General features: G+C 39.5%; 1 protein-coding gene across 1 annotated transcript in view; it reads left to right on the forward strand.

Annotated features, from left to right (window-relative positions):
* Positions 1-19,614, forward strand: part of PHEX (phosphate regulating endopeptidase X-linked) — a 107,494-nt gene that overhangs the window by 10,252 nt on the left and 77,628 nt on the right. Inside the window, exons 4-6 of the mRNA XM_013950700.2 lie at positions 14,944-15,030; positions 16,141-16,367; positions 18,511-18,579. Of these exons, the coding sequence (XP_013806154.2) occupies positions 14,944-15,030; positions 16,141-16,367; positions 18,511-18,579 (383 nt within the window). The remainder of the gene's footprint in view (positions 1-14,943; positions 15,031-16,140; positions 16,368-18,510; positions 18,580-19,614) is intronic.

The raw sequence follows: 19,614 nt of genomic DNA on the forward strand, positions 1-19,614 counted from the left end.
TTTCAGGGTTCTTAACTTAAAATAGGATTTTAACTCTCATGTTGGGGTAAGAATTTGGGTTTATAATGGACAGGAATATAAAATATTTTATGCTCCTGTGGCTTTCTCTGGCTGACTTAGGAAGGACTCAAACTAAAATGATATCATCATTTCCCTTTCAATTTCTTTCCCATCCTTCATCTAAGGGTCACTTGGATTTCTTTTTTTAGTCTCAGAGAAACCCACAAGCCCCACTTTGATGTCCTGACTACATGAAGTGGGTAAAATCCCAGCCCAGTGAAAGCAAGGCTGGCACTTTCCTTGGACATCAGAAGTAATAGGATTTCATACATTGTGGGAGAATGTACAGAAGACAGTTCTAGATAGCCGAAGTTCACAAAGAAGATCAAAGATGAGTTAAAAGTAGAGTCTTGTGCTTTTGGTTGTGACTCAGATTCAGGTGACTGACAGCTAATCTCTTCAAATATTTAGGTTAAAATTTCTTAGTTCCTTGTGGAACTATATTGGTGAGAACCAAGGTACTTTTCCTTAGTTAATCATTTCTGACTGGACTAAATTGTCCCTAACTTGAAGCAAGTCTTTCTTTTGCAGATGCACTGCAGGCACATTTAAAGGTGCCATAGTTTGTTAGGGATGACCAATTTTAGCACTGATGGGACTATGATGTAGCCCATGGAGTCTTTCAAAATGGAAGAAATGGTTCAAGTTTGGTCCCTGTCATATAAACAAGAGCTATTTCAAACTGCAACCATTTCAGCTTTACATTGGGTCAAGGTTGCAATATCTCTGCAAGTTAATAAATGTGTTTCACTTGCCACAAAATTTCCTGCAACTATTTGAACTTTTCTGTTTTGACTGGTGACCTTAATTAAGAGTTGAGGAGCACTATCACCTTACCATTGAAATGCAGGTGACTTTTTGTGAATAATTCCAGACTGGAAGCCTGAGGCAAGTAAGGGAGTACCTATTACCTGTGGTGAATGTTGATCATCAGCCATTTTCTGTTTTTTTCTCTGAAATCTGTAGAACAACAATGTGCAGCTTTTTTTTTTTTCCCTCCAAGTGACCATGCAGGAAGCAATAAAAATAAAGCCTCTCCAAACATTCCTAAATCTCAGCATCACAAAGGAAGTGATTTAAATTACATGAATACTTTGTGAACATGTCTTTCAGGCTTTTAAATTTAATTTAGGTCTGTGGAAACCAGTTTATGGATTAAATCTCCATACTGATTCTCATCCAGTGAGGCACCTACTTCAGACTAATTTGCTATGCTAAGCTTTCTAGCATTGCTGTTTGCTGAATGAGAGTCTGTTTAAATAAAGTGAGGAATTTCCAACATGGCAAATGGAAAGAAATGGAGGCCTTCTAGGAGGATATAGCGTATGGCTTTTTAAAGAACATGAGACAGAGAGCAAATAAAATAACTTGGCAGTGTAGACAACTTTTCCCAAGATAAACTGCAAGGATTTTCTTTAGAAAATAAGTTCTCCTTTAAGTAAATCCAGGAAGGCAAAAATATCTCAATATTGAAATTTGTACTATTTTGACCATAAGTTCGTCCTGTCAGACAAATCCCAGAAGTCAGTGTTGGGTGGTTGCTGTACTGCTCAGAGGACTGGGTGCTGCTGGGCTTCTGTTGGTTTCTGTTCTCCCACCCTTTGACAGACACATGGTTGGGACCGCTGGCATGGTTTAGATATGGCCTATGACATCTGTAGTGTAACACCTGTAGGTTTCCATCCCCACTGACCTATTTTGTGCTATTTAGTTATTTGTTCCTTAGAGGTAGCTTGTTGAGAGTTATTCCAAATACAAGACAGAGAAAAGCAGCAGCAGCAGAAGAAAGGACTTTGGAAAGATATTTATGCTGCTGCTTCCAATAGTTTCTTGTTGGATGGCTGCTCCTGGGTAACAACATAGCAGGAACAGCGCTTAGTCCTTTTTGCTTGGTGTTTTCTACTGCACGTGGATTTCTTTTCAGTGTTTTCAGATACCACTCAGTGGTCCAGATCTTTGACATAATCCCTACAAGGAATATTATCAATCTTTCAGAAATTGCAGCTGTTGTAAGGGTGTGTGTGTGTGTGTGTTTAACAAGTTGTAGTTCCCACAAGAATCATCTGTGCTCTATCGTACTGAGCTGGCTGCTGTTCAAGACTGAATATGGATCTGTAAACACCCGAAAATGTTTATCCCAGACATTGCTGGTTGGAAAACTCTGCCTGTGTTCCTTTTTTTCTATCAGAATTTAACAACTCATTCAAATTGAATTGCTTGGAATAAATGGTTCAGCTTTGGTGAAGCTGCGATTAAAAAATGAAGTCGGGTGGAGCTTCCACTCTCCCCCCTTCCTGGCAGGTTTTCTTGCAGACCTTGTGTGGGGTCCTTGGCAGACCACCTGCTAGGTTGCCTCCAGGACACAAATCCTAGGATTTCCACAGTGCCTGGCCCTGCTGTTCAGGAGCTCAGGCCCTCGGGGGTGTGTTTTGAGGAGAGCTCACTTGCTCTTTCTTACTTGGCTTTCAGCGGTAAGAGGCTTCTGGAGAATTGTTTCCAGCATTTCTGTCTCTTGCTGGACATTTCTGAACAGTAGTTTGTGCTCAAATTATCACTGTGATTGTTCTTCCTTAGCAGGTATTTTGTTTCCAAATCTCCATATCTAGGAAGAGGCCTTTCTTTTCTCTGAAGCTTCACACAGATGAGAAATGATAGTGAAAAGTGATGAAAATGTCTCCTAGTTATCTAAACGCAAGATTCGACTCCAAGCATTCTGAAATTCTTTTGTGGTGTTTCTGGCGGTGGTCTTCAACAACTTTGAAAATGGCATATTTATCTAAATGTAAGAGAAATCAGACGTAGCACAAGTCAGGTAAATCTTTCTGGGCAACAAGTTAACAGTTTCATTTTTGACAAAATAAAGTACCTGAATCGAAGGTGGAGAAGCCAGGACTTTTTACAGGCTTTTGTGGCTGCTTGAAATTAAAGCTGTATTTGTAATGGATGCTTTTGGGAAACCATGAGTACAGAAAAGAGATCATTTTGGTTCCTGAATGAGGTTTTAAGGCAGCACAGTAGCTGAGTCACGGGATTCCCACAGCATCTCCCTGGTCAGTAGACCAGAACACCATCTTCCTATGAGTCTTACATTAGAACAGGTTTAGGTTAGGTTTATATCACTCTTTCATTCCATACACGACGCAATCTTCAAACTAGATTTACAGTGAATTTCTATTTCAGCTGTTGCCTGCATCAGGATGATATATTTAATCTTTGGATATTTAATTCCAAAATTGCTGTATGACTGTACTTTGTACTGGTAATTCTGCAGAAAGAGGCATTCATTCCTTAAAAAACAGCAATATGTGACATCTGATTTTCCATATTCTCTAACTAAAAATAATAATAATAATAATGCAAGTACATGTTGAAAATATTAATATAATCAAGTAAAGCTTAATGCTGGCATTTAAAACAGAGTTCCATTTGTATTGTAACAAACTGGGATCTTACAACTTTATGGCTTAAATGCACTATAAACTAATGTGCCTAATCTTGTCATCATATGTCAGTGTTATCCTCTACAGCACGATGCTAAGGGAGTGAGGGAATACTGCTCAAAAGATTGTATAAGATATATTACTGAAATCAGATTTATGAACAAAGGCTCTCACATCCCCATAAGATGATCTGCCTTTTTTGTTATAGTTTGTGTGCAATTACATTAGTTGACTTTCGCAAGAAACTCATGCATTGTGCTTATCTTTTCATATACAAACTCAGAGAATTTACAAGATACTAAAATTATGGCCACAAACAGCATTGTCATTTAGGAAATGTTCTGTGTATTATGTCACTGAGCAGCATTAGAAAGCATTTATGTAAGCGCAGCTGTCCAGTTGCCACTTCCATGAAAACTTTCATATTGTTGAAACTGATATTCAAAAAAAGATAGAGAAATTTGTTCTTGGGGAGGGAGGGGACCTAAAAGGCCAACATATTAATCAGGTTTATTTGTATAAATGCAGTATTCTTTCATGAAGTTAGCATTTGGAAACATTTGTTCGATTCGCTTGGTTTGTGCTCTGTGGGAATTGGAAACTACACAAATTGATTAATTACTAAATCTTCATGAATTCCTATGGACATGCATATTAATTACATCGTCATTAATGCAGAATTAATTCATAATGATTAAGTGGGATGTCAGAGGAATTGATAATGATGGACTAGTTATTTTCAAGTGTCACTAGACTATCCATGGTGGGATGGAAACAGTCATCACGATACAGGCTGATGGGCATTAATTGTATCAAATATGAAACATGTTTGCCAGAATTGATTAATGGTGTGTTGATTATCATTAAATGCCTTTTCAAAGGAGGAAAAATAAAAGGTTGGTGTGAACACAATTTATTAAAACAAGGCAGGCTTAGATTAAGGCATCAGCTCCACAAACACAATTCTGAAGAAGAGACTCCTGGTGCTGCAGAATAAATTCAGAGTTTTTATTAAAAAAAAGTAAATAAGTTGATGCAAATGACAGGTTTCAAAATATGGAAATTATTATTCTTAAGGAATATCTGAGTCTATGCAAGCCAGAATCAGCCCTTTCAAAGATGATCAATAGCCCCATTCATTAGTATCCTAGATGCCTTCTGCCCACCAAAGAGATGGGTATATAGACGATGGCAGGTGGTAGAACAATGTAGGTTGTGTCTAGTGCTCTGAAGGTAGTGGAAGGCTGATTACAGAAGGGAGTGCAAAATACATGAAAGCAGAAATAGTACATGCTTTGGTGAAATTTGCTTCATTATGAGCATCAGAAAAGGCAAAAGTATATTCATCTGCTGTTTAATTTACATCAGTGCAGAGTGTGGTTTGATGATAGAAGATGATCTAAGACTATTCACAAATTTAAGATTAATTTGCCAAATAACTTCACTTGACTTTTTTTTCTCTTTTTTTGGGGGGGGGGGTATAATAAGAAGCTGTTGCAGAGGGTAATTTTGGTGATGATCGTATCAGTGGGTCTGGAGGGATGTGTATCTTTCATCTCTCAGGATATCATCTCAATTGTGAAACAGTAGGCTGTGTGGTCGTTCTTTCTTGTTCCCTCCAGTTGAAACTGCTTTACTTGGCATAAAATATTTTAATTACTGAGTCAAAGGCAGTAAGTGTTCTTCTAAGTGATTTTAACAGCCAGGTAGTTCAAGTACTTCACTTTCTTGGTGGGACATAGGGCTCCAGTTCCTGCCACAATGAACATATAGTTTCATATAAAGTAAAATAATTCTGATGGTAGAGGTGAAAGAAAAGCCAACCCAGAAGTCCATACATCCCAGTAATTAGGAAATCTCAAGATATGGGAGACATTCAGCATGAGCAAATGGGCTTCAAGTTGGATCTCTAGTTGGTTCAGGTTGAACAACGGGTTTTAATTAGCTCAAAATTAATATTTTTGTTTCTGTTTTGACAGAGAGAACGCTCTCCAAGTTGGATTGATTGTGCATATATGTTTTTTCCAAGTAAAGTGAATTATTTTCATGTATCCATTTTAAATATATGTGAGATTTAGCTCCTTGATCTGTGAAGTTAGCTACTCGATCATTCACCCTCAAAAATGAAGATATCCTTGTAGGGCTATATGCACACTGACAGGACAAAAATTTTAAATGACAAATTTTTATGGAGAGGAAGCTTATTGGTGCCTATGGTATTATTTGTTTTGATTTTTTTTTCCCCTTCCCCTAGCAGCTTCCCCTCCCTCCCCTTACTTTCTTGTAGACTCAAAAGCAAAGCTTTATTTGGGCAAGGATAGTTTTAAGCATACAGAGATCAATTTTTGCATGTCTTCGATACCAGTTTGTTTTTTCCATATATATTTAGCAAACAGTAGAGGAATCTGGGCCATAATGCATTAGAAATTGAAAATAGGCATTTGTAAAGTGCATTTAAATAATTTTTATAGTGCATGCTTCCCTTCTAGACCTCCCAAAGTGAGCAATATTACAGCCACCAACTAAAAAAAAAAAAACAGAAAGAATCTTAATATCAGTTAGAGTACTGAATTGTTTTTTAAGAATTTAACTACACTAGTGAGACTAGTGACACTAACTATACTAGCGAGTGGTTTTAGTAGTGAGGGAGCGCAAATTAAGTATTCAAACAGTGTATTCTTATTTTGGAATGCAGCAAACAAACTCTTATTTAAAAACAACAATCACTTGCAGCAGACTCTATAAAAAGAGTTTGGGAATGTGGGCTCCAGACTGTGTGTGTCAGACTGTCCACCAGACATCTGAACTAGCAACAAGTGCTGGAGAGCAAATAGCAGAAGTGGTAATTTGAAGTTAAAAAAAAAAAAAAAAAAAAAGTCCATATTACAGGGAAGCTCCAAAAAAACATACCTTGCTGTCTACTTGTTGTTAACAGAGAAGATGGGTTGTACTATACACTGAAGTTGTATAGTAGAAGAAATTCTTAAAAGGAAATTTGTTTTTAAGGCATAAAAGAATTTAATGAATTAATCAAGCCCTAAAACTATATACTTGAAAGCTAATTTTGGTTACGTTGGTGTCAGAATAGAGCTATAAATAGGTTTCTTTCCTCTCCACTGAGCTTTGCCTGTATGGTGTCTTGCAGGCAGGTGAGAGCTGTCTTGCTTGCCAAGGCTTTCAGGTGCAAAGCAGCTCTGAAACAAAAGCAAGCGTAGCTGCATTAGTGCAGAAACCTGACCTGAGCTAACAAACCCGTTAAGAGGGATAAAGTTTTGTTGAAACACTAAACAGAAGTGCTCGCATTCTGAAGCAGGGGGTGACAATATGTTTGCAGGATTGTGCTCTGAGAGAATAAATTTAATTCTAAGAATAATTTAATCTTGGCTTTGCTTTACTTGTCTTGTTTCTGAGAAATATGTACAGCATTGAAATATGTCAGTTAAGTCTATTATTTCCTCTTAGAGCCTATATATCAGGTTATCCTCTTTTCAGAGCTTGTAATCTGGATTGTCTGTGTTGCAGTCAATCAGACTCACATTTTCATGTAGCAAGTTGGAGAAGTTACCATGGGTCAAGTGATCATAACAGTGTTGTGCACAATTTTAGACGCTGTGGCTAGCGTTTTTATTTTGAGGTAGAACATTATACTCCTCGTAGGCCTTGGTCCATAAAACTCACCACTGCCAGCTCTCCTCTTAACCCCAGACTTTGAGGGAAAAAAAAGGAAGTGGAAACTAGATACACTAAATGAACGTCAGCTGATCCCAAACCATTCTGAAATAATCACTCTTGGAACATGTCAGTTTGCATGTCTATAATTAAGACTGTATGTTTGTCTATCTGTGACTTCCGTAACAGCAGCATGGTTCTAAAGTCTTTTCTCGTGCCCTTTGCACCTTGGCCATGTCATTTCAGTGCAAGAAGGCTCCATGAGTCGTGATAAACTTGGCTTCTTTAAATCTAGTGCACAGGGAGTTTGAAGAAATTGCAACATCTTGATACAAGTATTTAGGTTCTATGGCTTACGTTTGCTTATCAGGTGGCTCTTTCAACATAGCTCTTTGCAAAATAAATATGTGATTTAAGAGTCAGATGTTCCTAATGAGGACTAGATCATAATTGTAATTACATCACAGCTCAGGGACTCAGTCAGTGGCATTCTGTACACCAGTGTTGTGTGTTTTGCATGCCCAGTGCTCAACAGGCAAGCATTTGCCACATGTACCCATATTCTTTGGTGCGTGCTTGCCCCCTGTTGATGCACAAAGTCTGCCTCTGTTCCTTCCCCTGTGGAAAAGATTTTGAGAGGAAGACTCACTGTCAATATATAACAGTGGTTAAGTACTATTTTCCTCTGCTTTTAAGCTGAAATTCCTCACAGGAGATCCTTAAAACTTGCTGCTGCTGGCCTCAGAAGATATCCTACAGATTTCCAAAAGATAACTTGGATTTTTCTTTCTCACAGAAGTATCACAGAATAATACTATCTTGGGAGGGACACAAAGCTTGTGACTGATAGCTGGAGGTGGGTGAACAGTTCTTTTAATTCTTCTCATCAAACTGAAAACCTGACCTCTATAGCAGGAGGCGGCTACAGAGTGGAGTGTGAAGAACAGTCTATTGCTTAAGCACTGAAAAAGAAATCCACCCTGTCTGTCATTAGGTATTTGCAAAGAAACTCCTTTTCTGCAGACAGAGTTGCTGCTTATTGGTCTCAGAAACTAAAGGTCACTGGGTCTTGGGAAACGATAAACATACACTAGGCAGTAAACATGTGGCTGCTAGCTGCTGCTACCCAAACCTAAGGGGGAGTATGCTGTTGCGTGTGACTTTCATGAGGGCTGATTGTGGGCATGCCTGAAGAGTGAGCATGTTCTGCTCTTGGCTGGGCGCATGGCTAGGTACGGGTTTCTGAGCAGCCTTTGGGCACCTTTCTGGATCTGCTGCTGATTTCCCTTGTGATGCATGGCAAAATGTTTTGGAGTCTGAGGGGTACTGAGCATGATCTGGGCAATGCTGAGCAACTCCCACCATCGCTGACATTAACAGGAGAGAGGGACATTCAGCAGCTCCAAAGGATTGGGCTGTTTGGATCAAGTTCAGCAAGCTTTATGCTCACACAGGAGCACCACTGCAATCAATAGGACTCTGACATGAGTTAGATAAGGAGGCATTAGCCCTCTGTGGCTCACTTTCTTTATCTTTAACAATGGAAAATGTTGTATCTATTTTGTCCCACCATCTAAGAGTGCTTTGAGATCCTTATCCTAAATGTATAGAGTGCAATGCCAAGAGCAGCTGTCAGATTATCTCCTGTGATCTGATGTGTATCACAAATGATTACATTACCCATGTATTCAGCTCAGTAACTTGTGTTGGGATAAAATATGATTCACATAGGGCTAAAGTTTATCTTCCAAAAAAGCATCTAGTCTTGAAGATGTTAAGGGGGAGAGAATCCAATGTCCATTGGTTGTTTCGCTCCAGTGGTTAATCACTGTCACTGCTGTATTGTTTTTCATCTTCTAACTGTAGGTTTTCCTTGAGCCTTTTTTCAAAAGACCAAAGTTCTCTTTGGCACCAAGCCTCTTCTAATGGTGAGGTACTTGCATATACTTTAATCCCATCACCCTTCCACCATCTTTTGTGACACTAAACAACCCACGCTTTTTAAATCTCTCACTGCATGACATTTTTTTGCAGTTCTCAAGCTACCACACCCAAAGAAAAACACAAACAATTGTGACATTTTTCTGCACCCTGTCCAACTGTTCAGCACCGTTTTTAAAATACAGACCCCAGAGGGGCACGCAGTGTTCCAGTCTGTCTCACCAGCCTGTGTGCAATAGTAAGATCAGCTCCCTGCTTTGATACTTTTCTGGTTTTGCTGTTCAAGACTGCTATTTGCTCTAGCGTTGCCCTGGGAATTCACACTGAATTGCTTGTCTGCTTCTAGCTTTTCACTCCTTCAGGGTTACAACTACCTTGCCAGGAAATGGGATGTCCCCTTTGGGTTCTTCTATAGCACTTTTTGTTTAAAGTCTGAATGTATTCCCGCTGGTATATTCACACATGTGGTGCTTTTTCTTCAAAGTACAAAGCATTATAAAATATTTGAAATCATCATCAGATATCACTGTACAAATGTTTCAGTTTGCAGCTTCCACATATAGCAAATGTTTGTTAAAAGGATCAGAAGTAAATGAATGAAAACAAAAAAATGCTACTATCTTCACTAGCACAATATATTCTCCAAGTCTGTGGTTGGAAAGTGGGTAAAACCTTACATTTTCTCTCTAGAGCAATTAATAAGCTTAGCTAATCACATAGTTGAGTTGCATTCCTGAGAGAGGCTGTGTAAGTAGAAAACTGCCTGATAGCACAGAATATATACAGTTGCAAATCAGGACTCTAATAATTTAAATCTATATTTTCAATCCGAGTAAATGGAATACATGTTGCTCTTTCCCACAAATCTGACTGTACAAAACCTTTTTCATGCATTCCAGCTCAGATGGGGAAAGAAATACAGCATTTCTCAGTACTGTAAATAAAATTAGGGGTTTGAAAACTAAAGTGAAGCTGTGTAAGACAGTAGGCTGGAAAATCAACAAAGGCTAGAAATGGAAAGTAAGATTAAAGGTAGCATTTAGCCACAGGACTATTCTTAGCAACTTTAGAATAGTTAAATATTTATATATATACAGACACAGACACACACACACACACACACAAAATAGCAAAGCTTATTTCGTAAAGTGAATTGCTCTCACTCTTTAACAGTAGATGGCTGCTATTTACTGTAGTGTAGTGAATCTCAGGAAGTTTGTCTTTTTTTAGCCCTCTTGTCCTAGAAAAGCACTGTCTGAAGGCAACTTAATAAGAATCTTCCTTTCTTCCCTTCTCTCCTCCCAATTCCCCCTTCTGGCTGTGGCTTTTTTCCTTGGCTGCCTGTCTGAGCACCTACAATTCATACCGCTGATGATCATTGCTAACTATGGCCAGCTTTTTTGTTAGTGATACTGGGTCTTTGTGCTCTGTACAAGAGCTGGGAAGAGCTGTGATCTAAGCCTGTCTGACCTAGATTGCCAGAAGTAAAAGAACTTTGATTTGCAGGGAGAACCTCCCCTGCCTTCAGCCCCTTGGTAAAAGAAAAGGAACAATGAAGCAGTCTGCAACCTCGGGAAGTTTAAGATACTGTGAACATCTTTAACCAGTTTCTGAGTGTGCAAGTGGCAGTCTCTTAATGAGGCAAAGTATGTTATTTCACCATTGCGGAGCAGAATTACGGACAGGTTTTGACATTTGCCATAACTATGTTCTGTTTGATGACAGATGTAAATCTTGTGTCTGAGCATCCTGTGCACACAGAAAGACCCCCTTGATCCCTAAGGAAAAAGAAAAAACCTATAGAATTAATTTGAAACTGAAAGAAACAAAAGATGTGACTGAAGAACAGGAGTTGCTTTGCTATAATAGCCATCCAAACTTGTACATTATATTTGGCTAGGGACAGGTGATCAGATTCTTGAGCTACTGCAGCTTAGCAAGTTGCTGCATGGCCATGCATCAGCCATGGTTACAGCTCATATGCATGCCTTTAAATTGTTGTGAATAAGGGGAAAAAAAACCCACATGAACTTTAGCTTCATGGTGGTTTAATCTATATTAGTTTTCTTTGCATGTGTTGGTGGTTTTAAGCTACCATATTTTGCTTTGCATTTGCAACAGTCTAGTGATGTAACCCAGTACCATGATAAGTTGTTAAATTGTGATTGCTGCTGATCACTTTTGATCATGCATGGTGATCATGATTCAATAATCACAGAAAGATCCTATGCGCTTTCAGAGGGTTTCTGTGTTTAGCACTAACATTTAACTGGGAGGTAACAAATAGACTATTGCTTCTAATTCTTTTTATATCATAAGAGTTCTGTATTTTCACAGTCTGAAGCATTTGTCCCTTAAAAATTCTTATTTAAAGATTAAGCTAAAAGATACTAACAGAAGCTCAGCTTCAAAGGCTCCATAGATGTTGCAATCTGGTATAGAAACAGAAAATATCTGAAGCCATTAAAATTTTACAAGTTGGAAAGACAATTCCCCCACCCGGCTATACTTAGAGTTGGATTTTGTTAGAGGTGCTGGGTTTGTTGTCTGTGGGATACCAGCTGACATTTTCCACCAGTGTAATTGAGAACCTGAAAGGCCGTGTGGGACATGAGAGCTGTAGCAGTGCCCAGACGGCACCTTTCTGCGCTGGTAAGAACACGGGGTGCTGCTAAGGCAGGTCTGTTCAACTCGCGGAGGTCCCTTGGAGAGCAGCAATGCTCAAACCTGGCAGCAGCCTCAGAAGAGCGGAGCTCTGCATGCACCAACCCTCAATGTTAGGTACCCTCGGAGGGGGGTTGCAGCCCATGCAGAACAGTCTGCTACCATGGCTTGCTGCTCGCACTACCTCACCTTGCTAATTTAAAGCTGTCTTTATTTGTCTACACTAGTTACTATCACAGAAGTGATTTCCTTTCCACGGATACTTCAACCTGTAGATAGATTCATTGATTATCCATATTCTTGATTACTATGCAGCACTTCTTGTCTCTTCTTGCTCTTCTTTAAGAAGTCTAATACTCAAGGGCATGTAAGATAAATATCTTTTGTGAGTTAAATTGGAGCATTTCTAAACCTTGTATTTGGATTTCAATTAGCTAATGCAGAGAGCAAATAGATCTGATCAGTGTTCCAGATCTGAACTTCTAAAATTTTGTGGAAACTTGGGGCTAAGGCTGAGGAACCTCCCTAGTCTAAAGAGCATTCAAGGACCACATCCCCCATTTCAGTGCCTAGACATAGGATTCAACCATCTTATTAAGGCTTTCAGGTATGGACAGTGGATTTTACATAATCAGAATCAAGGATTTTCTTCATAAATTAATTCTGAACAAATTGGCAGTGTCTACTGCCTACATCACTCTTTGCAATAATGCAAGGAGTGTTACAGCTTCATTCTGTAGCAAAACTAGGTGATTCAATGGGAAAACACCAGGTCTGATTTTGATAGGATTTTATGTAGGTGTATTCCTAAGTTGATTTTATTTTATTCAATCTCATCCATTGTATCTCTCCTGAGTTTCAGCTAGGCTTTAGCTATTGAATTTTATTAGCTTCAAATTTCATGGCTGTGCAGCTCACTGACAAGGAACAGAAGTTATTGCAATGGCTTTAACTAGAGTGTATTTTTTCATCCTTAGTTTTATGTAGGTTTGATTTATGATTGCTTTTAAAATTCCGTTCTTAAAACATGAACAGATCTGATTATTCTGTTCAGAACTTTGCACGCTGGTGTCAGTGACTGGTATTATATTGTGTTTAAGAAGCTGAGAAATATTAAGAATTTGAGGATTTCACACCAAAGGTGCTGTGTATCCTGTCCAGCAGTAGATTTAGGGAAAATCTTATCCATAACTAAAACGGAATGATCTCATGACATTTCTCAAAGATGCAAGCACATGAGAGGTTTTTTTGAGGAAGAAAGGGGAGTGGAGGAAGAGAATGAGTGGCATTTGTTCATCGCTAGGGTATTATGTGACTAATAAACAGTTTGATGTCAGCAATATGGTTGAAGAAATGACCAGGGACTTGGTTCATCTGTAGTATCTTGTTGCACTGCTCCTTACTATAGCTGACAGAGGACTGGTTTGCTTCCGTAAGTACTTTTGTGCTCTCTCCCTCCCTTGAGTGTAGGTGCTCAGGCAGACATGGGTGAGGAATAATTGAAATGTGCTGTATGGCAAGTTCTTTAAGGTGCTGGGTAAATCCTGGGAAATAAGTGTCTTTAAATCCTACCTCTAGCAGTCAGCTCCTAATACTGAGGGAGGTAGTGCAAACACAGACCTTTTTCAGCTATGGAATTTATCAGCACTTCTAAGCTGTATTTTTGCCTCCTATGAGAGGCAACGCTGGAGAGAAAACTGGTGAGTTATTGGAAAGGACAGGGGCTAGAGAGCAAGCAGCTGCCCCTAGTTCTGCAGGGGAGTGCTGCTCTTGGATGGCAAATGCAGTCAACTCTTCATTACTTAACATAACCCCCAGCCAATATGCGCAAAGAATAACAGTGCATTGACACCTGAGTAGGCTCCATGTGGAAGTGGTCTGGTTTTGTCATGGCAGGTGCTACGAAGTCCCACTGACCCTCTGCTGATTTTGGCAGGCCATCAGGACTCCAGCACTGTGCTTCCTTTTACCCTGTGAGTGGGACATGCTGCTTAGCTCAGGCACAGCATAGCACGGGGCCAGTCTGCGCTGTGCTTGTGCTCGTAAACTCTCTTGAAATCCAGGGCCCTGGGGAGTATGATATAGAGAGGGTGCTCTTGAAGTATTTCAAGGCCTCTTAGCTCTGGCTGAGCACCCAGCAGGAGGGATTTAAGGTGGTTCCAGCAAGGCCACTTTCTGCAGGGTTCCTAGTAACAGCAATGCAATGGTATGAGACTTGTGCAGGTTCTGCACAAAGCCAGGTCAGGTGCAGCAGGGTTTGCTGGTCCTGTTTCCTTGCTGTGCTTAAGTGCTGTCCTGCTTCCTTGGTCATGGAAGTGTTCATGCTGTGCTACAAATGAGCTGACAGACCTCGCTGAGCTCAGCTGGCTCTGCATTTAGCCATAGGGGGTGCGTCTGCAGCTGCATCATGGCTAATTTACAGCCTAGGTAAAATAGCTCAAGGCAGCTGAGAGCTGATTGCCAAGATTCAGATGTACGTAGCATATTTCCTTTCCATAACATAATGCAAGGAATGCAAGATTTGTAGAGAGAGGGAATAGATGGGGAAAAACTAGGGTGGCTTTCAGGCATAAAGGTAGCTGGCACCTATAGTGAAAGGGATATAATACAGTTGTTCAAATAGTAGTTCAACATTTGGCCTTCTGTGTCATTTACAAGACTGAGGTTGCTGTGTGTTTGCCAGGCAAAGGGGGAGCTCCCTGCTGCTTGCAGCCACAGCAGAGCTGGCACAAGTGAACCTCAGTAGTCTTGCTTCTGGGATCCTGTCACCTCCTCGCTTGGACCCTAACTTCACAATATGCCCGCACCAGAGGCTAAGCCACTTGAAAGAATTCCTGCCCTCCATCCTGGCTACAGTTCCCATCCTGGTCCCGTGTTTTCCAGTCCCCTCAGTTTGCTGACATAGCTGTTTGTGAAGATGGCAATAAACCATATCAGTCAACTGTCTTTAAAATAACCCTATTAAAAACCAGCCAAACAAAAAAATATTCTGTGTGAGGTGGAAGAAAGTGAAAATGCCTCTTATTTTTGTGTTACTGCTTAAGAAAATACATGTGGTACCTCATCCTTAATTATCTAAGTGCTAAGATTAAAGCAAACACTGAGACAGGCAAACAGATAGTACTTACGTTTTTCCAAGGTATTGAATGAATGTCATTTCTTTTTTCAGCATTGCTTGAGAAACCTATCAGCAAAAGACGGGACAGTGAAGCTGTACAGAAGGCCAAGATCCTTTACGCCTCCTGTATGAATGAGCGTAAGTGTCCTGCTTTGAGAGGGACAGCTGTGTGTTACCTGTGTTTGTAAAGGCAGGCTCTTTTGTTCTCTGATGAACTTGATGAAGCTCCATGCAGATGCACAGGTTTTGCCTATTGGGTTTCAACTGAATGCGGAAGGTCCTGTGTCTGTTTCTGAAGTCAACTACAAGACTGAGGTACACTAAGGCACAAGAAGCAAGTTTTACAGAGATGTCTGCATGTCAGGGAACTGTGAGAGTTTACTTACCTGTCCAAAAGGACACTAAAACCATGTCCTGGGAAGTATTGCCTGGTAAGTCAGAGGAGCCCATTGTTTTTGGAGCCTCTGATGGAAATTTCACAGTCACCATGTGTCTGTGAACCTGGGGCTGTCAACACCCATCCCTGCAGAAATGTTGTGAAGAAAGAGATTTTAAAAATTTGGGGTGGGGGGGGTGCAAGGTTCTTGAATTTTAACTCTTGAGTTAGCTGAATGTCAAACCAGTTTGGACTACACGCTCTATAGCCACATCGATGCAGCATTTCCTGAGCTCACGGACATTGCTGCAAGGTGATGTACGCTAACTTGGACACAACACCACGTTAACATAGCTGCGTGGGGGAAACCTGAGTGCTGGGGGAGTAGATTTTGTCTTTCAAAGTGTCTTTTGTCCTTCTGGATCTCTTTCAGAATTTCTTTAACCCTGTGCAGGAAAGAAATGATGTTTTTTCTTCCAGCATGGTCTGAAACTGGCTGTCAGCAATTCGGATGATCTGCCCCACAGTCTTGGTGATCAGATGCTGACTCCTCTAGCTTTGATTGCACACAGTAACTCCTTCTCAGAACCAGTTAAGTGTCTATACTGGTTCCGAAGCAAGGAATACTTTTTTCATTCCTTTCATTCCTTTTTTGAAAAGGCACTGATTTGCCCCGTATTCCTTGATCCAGATAAACTGAGACAGGGCTCTCCTGCTTCTCTGTTCCCAAGTAGACCAGAGGCTTTAGGTTTCAGCTGTTGTGTTTTGTCTTGCCTAGAAATCAATCAGTGCCAATAAATCTTTGTGCCTCCTGTGACTGCTGCTGAATTTGAATTGTCTGGAAAGTAATTGTTGTCACTTGGACATTTCAGATAAAATTGAAAAAGCCGATGTGAAACCGTTGTTAAGTATACTGAAGCATTCACCTTTCCGCTGGCCTGTGCTGGAATCGAACATTGGACCTGAAGGACTGTGGTCAGAAAGGAGATTTAGCTTAGTCCAAATCCTGGCAACTCTTCGTGGTCAATACAGTAACTCTGTCTTCATCCGTTTATATGTGGCTGCTGATGACAAAATGTCCAATCAATATATCATGAAGGTACAATACAGTATATCTAATAGGCTTCTTTTCATGGTATTTTGTGATCTCATTTTTTAAATTGTGTTCAGGAATGTTTACCTTTAAATTGTTGCTAATATCTACTGACTTTTAGATGTATGTAGGTGCCAATTTAGGGGAATTTAGAAGAACTAGATACCAAACATTTTTGAAGAATATTTGTGTACAGGATATTTTCTCCTGTCAAATGTCCAAAAAGATCAAATATGTTCTATGTCGAACAATGTCCAGGGTCTGTGTGTATAAAAATGAGAGATGGATATCCAGTCCTGGGTGGATTCTGGATGCTGCTTATGACACATCTGTTATATGAAGAATATTTTTTGTCTGTGAAGACAGAGTGGTGTATCAGTAGCAGATATTTTGAACCTGAGATATTTTTCTTGTGCTTATCTTGTGCTTATATAGCACCTTACAACGCAGAGGTGTTCCAAACATGTTCAAACCTGAAATGCAGGATTTACTTACCTTTTTACTGAACTGCTATTGGTTTTAAACTAAAACATTACCAGCTGGTTAACAGTGTGTGGCATTAAATAATGGTTTAGATTAGTGAGAAAAAGACAAAAAAAATGTTGCCTAGTTGTAGTCTGAAGAAACTCCAGAGAGAATTATAATTATCACTCTGAGATGTCATCATGACAAGCCTGAGAGCTTGGGCCCAGATATGTTGTTGTTGTTTATGACATAGAGGTGAGTATTCAGAGAAGGCCAGTACTCCGCTCATGCAAGAAAATAGTACAGGAAGGCAAGAGAGAAGGGGCAAGTAGAAAGTTATTGCACCATTTATCACAAAAAGATAAGATGATCCTAACATTTCTAGCATCTTGGTTAGCTGTAGGAATACAGCCGTATTTAGGGATCAAACAACAGTTGACTGTGGTGGTAATGGAATAGGTGTTGATTTTGGCTCAGTTCTTTAAAATGTCATTTGACTGAGGCATTTGTCTGGTATGAAATTTCAAGGGTAACTTTTCCCCATCTCTAGGACAGTCGCCCCAGTACTCAAGTCAATGGCAGATCAAGTTTCCTGTATTAAGGAAACCATTCTGCTAGGATGCTGTTCAAGTCTTGTCTGAATTGCTTTGGCTTGAGATTTGCTTCAAAAAACTGAAAGAGTAGAATCAGGAGAGGAAATATTTAGGTTTCTCTTGGACCTTTCAGTCCAAGGCACCTCCCAGTGGTGGATATATCCTTATTGCTGGTCTATTGAAAATGAATTACACCTAGTAGTATCTTTGCTCAATATGCTTAGTAGTACCTAAGAATTAGGTATCTAAGTAACTAAATACACAGTTCAGTATGAACACTCAATTCATACACAGTATGAATAACTATATTCCTTAGGGTAATCTGTTGTTGTTGTTAATTTGATTAAGAACTTGATTTGCAGTAGGCATCTGCCAGCCGGTATTCCACTTCGTCAACATTTTAACAAATTCTCAGGAGTGCAGATGTACCATGAAGTGTTTCAGACTTCTTGTGAAAATAGCTCTATTGCAAAATTCATTTTTTCTTGTTCAGCATTTCCAGATCATGAATGAATCAGGAAGAAAAATAGAAGCTCCAAATAAAACTTTGTTCCGAATTCAACATGATCTTTTTTCCTGAGGGCTGAAGAAGCTGGTTAACTTTTTTTGTTTATTTCTCGTATTTGTGCTTTCTTGGTTTCAGCTGGTTGTCAAATCTGACTCTTAAGCCAGGAAAACGTGTACAAGCATTTAAAGCAACCGTCACTTAATTGAAATAGACCAAATTGTCTGAGATTTGCTACTGCTAGGACACACATCTGCAAAACATAAGAGTATATTCTTTTCACTTTAACATGCTGAAAAAAGGTGATACTGTTTTTTTCAAAGAATCAGAATTACACTGAGCATCACTCCTACTCTGCTATTAATGAATGATTTGTATTATTTTGTTTGTAGTATATTTTAAAGCTTAAGAACCTCAGTCAATAGGGAAAAGATGACATTTACTCATTCACTCATTTGAGATTCTAGTTGTATTTATTTAGGTGAGTTCCTATAAATGTTGAAATATGAAATAGGCTGTAGAGTTTAGATTTTAAAAATACTTATGAATTTAATTATTAAATACTTCTTCCTGTTATTTTTAACAGCTAGATCAAGCAAGCCTGTCTCTCGCATCTCGAGAGGATTATCTAGAAAACACCACAGAAGCTAAATCTGTAAGTATTATTAACTTGAACTCTATGTAATCATTTTTTGCTCCCTAGTGTGGTTTTCTTTCCCCTTCATTGTTGCTTTTGGTTTGTTGATCTCCATACTGAGAATGGGTTGTGGTTTGTTTGTTTTTATATTTTTCAGAATATTTTCTATTAGAAAACACCACCACCACAAACACTCTTGCAAATTTTCTCACACCAACATAATTTTTTTGTAAGATTTGGTTTGGCTCAGTTAGGCCAGAAGTCCGAACACATTTCAAGTACTGTTGCAGATTACCATCATCAAATTAACTTGAATTTACTTAACTAAGGAAACAAGAATTCCTCAATGGATTAAGTGCTCATTTCCTCTTCTTCCCTCCTCTCTTTATAATTTCTCAGTGCTCTGCTATATCAGTAATTTTCGTGCCACTTTTCTGTGGACAACAGTTGTGAACTGATGATGTTTGTCAAAGGGTTTTAGGGTATGTATCAATATTTGACAATGGCAATACCTTTTTCCCCTGCACTTGGGGAAGTATTGTGGGCAGTATCTAGCACACGTAGCCCAAGGCTCAAAGAAAATAACCACCCAGATTTTTATGGGGGACTAGTCATTGCTATTAAGGTTTTACAGTTTAGCTTCCCTTTTGTGTTCCCTGAGAAGACAGTGAGTTTTTTAGCTACATCCATCTGACTAGGTGATGACAGAATCCAAAGAATTGTATCCTCTAAGAGATAAAAACTGGTAATGTATTGGAATATATTTTTGCTCTTGGTGGACTATGGGCCAGTAGGATTCAATAAAAAGCAATCTGATCCCTCTGAAACCTCTGAAAGATAATGCCAGAGGGGAGGTACCATGCACATAGTTACTGTGTCATTACATACAATATATTTCACTAACACTTCTGTATGCACAGACTAAACTATGCTTTATTAGGATAGCCAGGGGAAAACCAGAGCACTGTAGTAGGTATATGTTTGTAGTGCTGTGGCAAGGATACAGGAGGGAGAGGTCAAAGGAGTGTCACTTTATTTCCCTATCGTCTCAGC

Source organism: Apteryx mantelli, chromosome 1 (genome assembly GCF_036417845.1).
Source record: "Apteryx mantelli isolate bAptMan1 chromosome 1, bAptMan1.hap1, whole genome shotgun sequence".
NCBI lineage: Eukaryota > Metazoa > Chordata > Aves > Apterygiformes > Apterygidae > Apteryx > Apteryx mantelli.